Source organism: Rhinolophus ferrumequinum, chromosome 6 (assembly GCF_004115265.2).
Source record: "Rhinolophus ferrumequinum isolate MPI-CBG mRhiFer1 chromosome 6, mRhiFer1_v1.p, whole genome shotgun sequence".
Taxonomy (NCBI): domain Eukaryota; kingdom Metazoa; phylum Chordata; class Mammalia; order Chiroptera; family Rhinolophidae; genus Rhinolophus; species Rhinolophus ferrumequinum.
This window is the reverse complement of record NC_046289.1, coordinates 72,819,945-72,824,473: the sequence shown is the minus strand read 5'-3', so window position 1 is coordinate 72,824,473 and position 4,529 is coordinate 72,819,945. Positions and strand designations below refer to the sequence as shown.

The following is a 4,529-nucleotide window of genomic DNA, read 5'->3' as shown; positions in this document are numbered from 1 at the left end:
ATAACTCTGAAGTTATTACCAGAGATACTGAAAGAATGAAGTTGCCATCAATTGAAAAGCAAAAAGTGTGGGAGGAGGATGTTGGAGGTGAGTTCAGAAGGTGAAAGATCAGAAGTTCAGTACTGGGCACATTAAATTAGAATCCTGACCCTCTAGACTGCAGTACTTCCAACGGGAAGGAGAACATTGTTAAAGGTGTCTGTTCTGGATCTTGTCTAAAATGACCCAGTAATAAAAGGAGGAACATGTTAAAATACCTGTTTTTTCTCAGGAGCCAAGGAATACCTAGAGCTCTGCGCCTCACCCTGCTCATTTTCACCAAATGAGAGACCTTGCTAAAAACAGGCCAGGCTGTGTCCTTGAGTCTCTGAAAACTCCAGTGTCTCAGGAGGTTTGCGTTCAGCTCCCCCTGCAGTCTCAGGCACTGTGTCACTCAGAGCACAGAAGTACACACCCGAGTCGCTCCAATGGGCTGATGATTTCCTCAGGTGGAAGGTCCTTTCAGTTTTCTTAAATTCAGCCTTGAAATCTTTGATGCCATTAACCAGGGTATTCCCTGCTACGTACTTGAGAAGAAGCTGGAGGTTTTGATTGGGGTATTGGACGTACCAGAAGAGAGAAAATGATCCACTGTAGGTATAGTTGCACCTCAGCTCCAGAGAGGTTCCTTCAGAGACAGTGATGTGACCATCAGGCTGGCTCACTGACTGGGCTCTGGTTCCTCCTGCAACATCAATGCAGAGTTAGTGAGACTAGAACAGACCTACCTCTAAGGAGACCGTGTCTCTGGTCAGATTCCAGTCAGAGCCATGTTCCTTCCATGGAGGCAGAAGCGTGCAATACACTATTACTTACTCACTGTGAAGAGCACTCCAAGCAGCAGAAGGGTCGCTGAGAACATGCCTAGGCAGTGAGAGAGCTGAGCTGTATTCTGGATGTCTCCCCTGAGGAGCAGGAAGGAATGGGACCAAGTATGCTGAGTCCCTTTAAGTGGAAAAATCTGAGATTCAAGAGATCCCTGTTCAGGCAAGTTCTAGAGGCTGTTAGTAAAAGATGCTTCCTTGACGATGACTGCTCCTGGTGTTGAGTCTGCTCAGAATGTGCACCTCAGTGAGCTTTGAGGTAAAGACGTTTATAGGAGGGAGGTGAAACTTATTAACCGAGACAGTCCCAATTTATGCAACATCGCCCTCTGGCGGTCAAATATAGAAACAAATAGAGACTTAATGATTTTTGTGTCCCATATCCTTCCTGCTCCAATCCTGGCTGGAATTTCTTAACTTTATAATCTGTAAGAGTGTTTATGTATCTTATTTTTAATTTCGTAGTGCGAGACATATGCATGTTAAAAACTCACCTTCTATTACAAATGCTCTATGAATTTTTATTTCTAATAATCAAACTACTTTACTGGGTATCTATCTAGTTTTTCTATTTCTTCTTGAGTTACTTTTGTAATATATATTTTTCTACTAAATTGTGCTTTTTCCTAATGGTTTTACAATTTATTGGTTCAAGGATTAGTAGCTTTTTCTTAATAAATTTAAAACTGCTACTGTAACTCTAGTTATGTCTGCTTTTTAATCTTTCTTATGATTGCTTTTATTAGTTTCCTGAAAAATTACCACCAACTTGGTAGCTTAAAACAATACACATTTATTCTCTCACAATTCTGAAGGGTAGAAGTCCAAAATCAGTTTCACAGTGATAAAATGAAGGTGCCAGCTGGTCTGTTTTCTCTGAAAGCTGCAGAGAATAATCTGTTTTCTTGCCTTTTCCAGACTCTGGAGCCTGTCCTAACTTTTGCATCATGTGGCCTTTTCTTCCCCTGGTTCTGTCATCACATTGCCTTCTCCCCTCTGACTTTACTGCCTCCTTCTTATAAGGACCTTTCTGATTACCTTGGGCCCACTTGAATAATCCAGAATAATCTTCCCAAGTCAAGATCCTTAAATAATCACATCTGCAAAGTTCTTTTTGCCATTTAAGGTAATATATTCACATATTCCAGAGGTTATGTGATGGGCATCTTTGAGAGTCATTATTCAGTCTACTATATTAAGTATTTTCTGTTATCTTATCAAATATTGGTCTATTTTTCAGCTCATCAATAGTAGCATAGGATTTCCCCATTTATTGCCTTGTTTTTGTTCCTGTTTGATTAATTTTTGTACTTTATTTTTTATTAAAGTATAATTATACAGTGTAATAAATGGGTCATAAGTATAGAGTCAGAGGAGATTGAAAATTGCAGACTTATAAGCCACACACCTTTCAAGCTATAGAATATTTCTTTCACTCCATCCAAATCCCTTGTGCCCACCCAAAAAATTTGCAACTCACAGAGGTAATGATTGTTCAGCATTATTTCACTATAGATTAGTTTGCTTATTTTAGAAGTTCATATACATGTAACAAAACAGTATGTTTTATATCTGGAATCTTGCTAGGCATTATTTTATTGAGGTTTATCCATGCTGTTATGGGTATCCATGGTTCTGTCCATTTTGCAGCTAACTAACATTGCAGTGTGTGTGTGTGTGTGTGTGTGTGTGTGTGTGTGTGTGTGTGAGACTATTTTATCTGTCATTTTTAGATATTTTCTCTAGTTTATTGTTATTATGAATAAAGCTGCTATGAATATTTCTTAAAGTTTTTGGGGACATATTTCCCCAAAAACTATTTCATTTCCCTTGGGTAAAAGCTTAGAAGTAGAATTGTTGGGTTGTGGTAGAAGTATATTTAATTCTATGAGAAACTGCTAAAGTGAAGGTCCGGTTTATACTCTAATTAGCAGTGTTTAGGAATCTGGTTACCGACCCGCTTACTTTTTATTTTGAAATAATTTTAGACTCACATAGAAGTTTCAAAAACATTGCAGAGTTTACTTGTATATTTCACACTAACATTCCAGTGTGTGTTTTCTCCAATGATAACATCAATGTTCCAGTGATCATAGTAAGATGATCAAAACTAGGATTAATACAATGCTATTAAACTGCAGACATTACTCTGATTCACCAGTTTTTACATGTACTTTTTTTGATGGATAGCTCTAAGAAATTTTATCACATGTATAGTTTCATGTAACCACTACTAAAATAAAAATACTGTTCCATCACCCTAAAGAAACCCTCCCTTTGCACACTTTCCCCATTCTTACAACCCCTGATAACCTCTGGCAACCACTAATCGTTTTTCCATCCCTATAATTTTGTCCTTTTGAAAATTTTGTATACATGGAATCATGTATTATGCATGGAATCATAATAATCTAATAAGTGTAATCATATGTTATGTAGCCTTCTGATATTGATTTTTTTAGTTCGCATAATACCCTTGAGATCCATCCAAGTTGTTGCATATATCAATAGTTCATTCCTTTTTATTACGAAATAGTATTCCACTATATGAATGTACCCTAGCATATTTATCCATTCATCCAATGAAGAACATTTGGGTGGTTTCCATATTTGACCACCACAAATACAGCTGTCATGAATTTATTATAGCACCTTTATTCATTTTCTATAGTTGCTGTAACAAAGTACTACAAATTAGAAAGCTTAAATAACAGAAACTTATTGTCTCACAGTTCTAAAAGCCAGAAGTCCAAGGTCAATATATCAGAAAAGATGATTCCTTCTGAGGGCTCTGAGAAAGAATCTGTTCCATTCCTCTGCTTCTGATGGTTTGGTAGCAATCTTCTGTGCTCCTTGGCTATAGAAACATCACTCCCATCTCTGCCTTCATCTTCATGTGCTATTCTCCCTGTGTGTCTGTCTCTGTGTCTAAATTTCCTCTTTTTATAAGGACATCAGTCATATTGGATTAGGGCCCATCCTAATGACCTAATCTTAACTAATTACATTTGTAATGACCTTATTTCCAAAGAAGGTCACATTCTAAAATACTAGGAATTAGCACTTCAACATACAAATTGGGGTGGGAGAGGCACAATTCTACCCATAACAGCATCCATAGGAAACTATGTACAATATATTGTCTAAAATGTTCCATTTTCAATAAAAATTATGAGACATGAAAAGAAACAGAAAGTGTGACTCTTACACAGGTAAAAAATTGGACAATACAAATTGCTATGGAAAAGGGTTCAGAAGTTGGACTTAGCAGAGAAAGTTTTCGATGTACCTAGTTTAAATATGTTTTTAAAAACTAAAGGAAATCATGCTTAAAGAAGAAGGTATGTTGACAGCATCTCATTTAATAAAGAATATCCATAAAGAAGTAGAAAGTGTCTTTGAAAGGAACAAATGGAAGTTCTGGAGTTGGAAAGTATAATAACCAAAATGAAAAATTCACTAAAGAGGCTCAATTGTAGATCTGAGCTCCCAGAATAAGGACTCAGTGAACTTGAAGGTAGATCTACAAAGATTATGCAATTTGTAAGACAGAGAGAAAAAAAGAATGACGAAAAATGAACACAGACATAGAGAAATATGGGACATCATTAAGAAAACCAACATATGCATAATGGTAGTACCAGAAGGGAAGGAGACAGAAAGTAA

At 36.8% G+C, this 4,529-nt stretch overlaps 1 gene segment (V, D, J or C); it reads right to left on the bottom strand.

Moving 5' to 3' along the window:
• Positions 1-335: 335 nt before the first annotated feature.
• LOC117023181 (T cell receptor alpha variable 8-3-like) lies at positions 336-1,082 on the bottom strand. The segment is given in 2 exon segments: positions 336-724; positions 856-1,082. Coding segments are annotated over 2 exon segments (435 nt in total).
• Between the last annotated feature and the right edge of the window lie 3,447 nt (positions 1,083-4,529).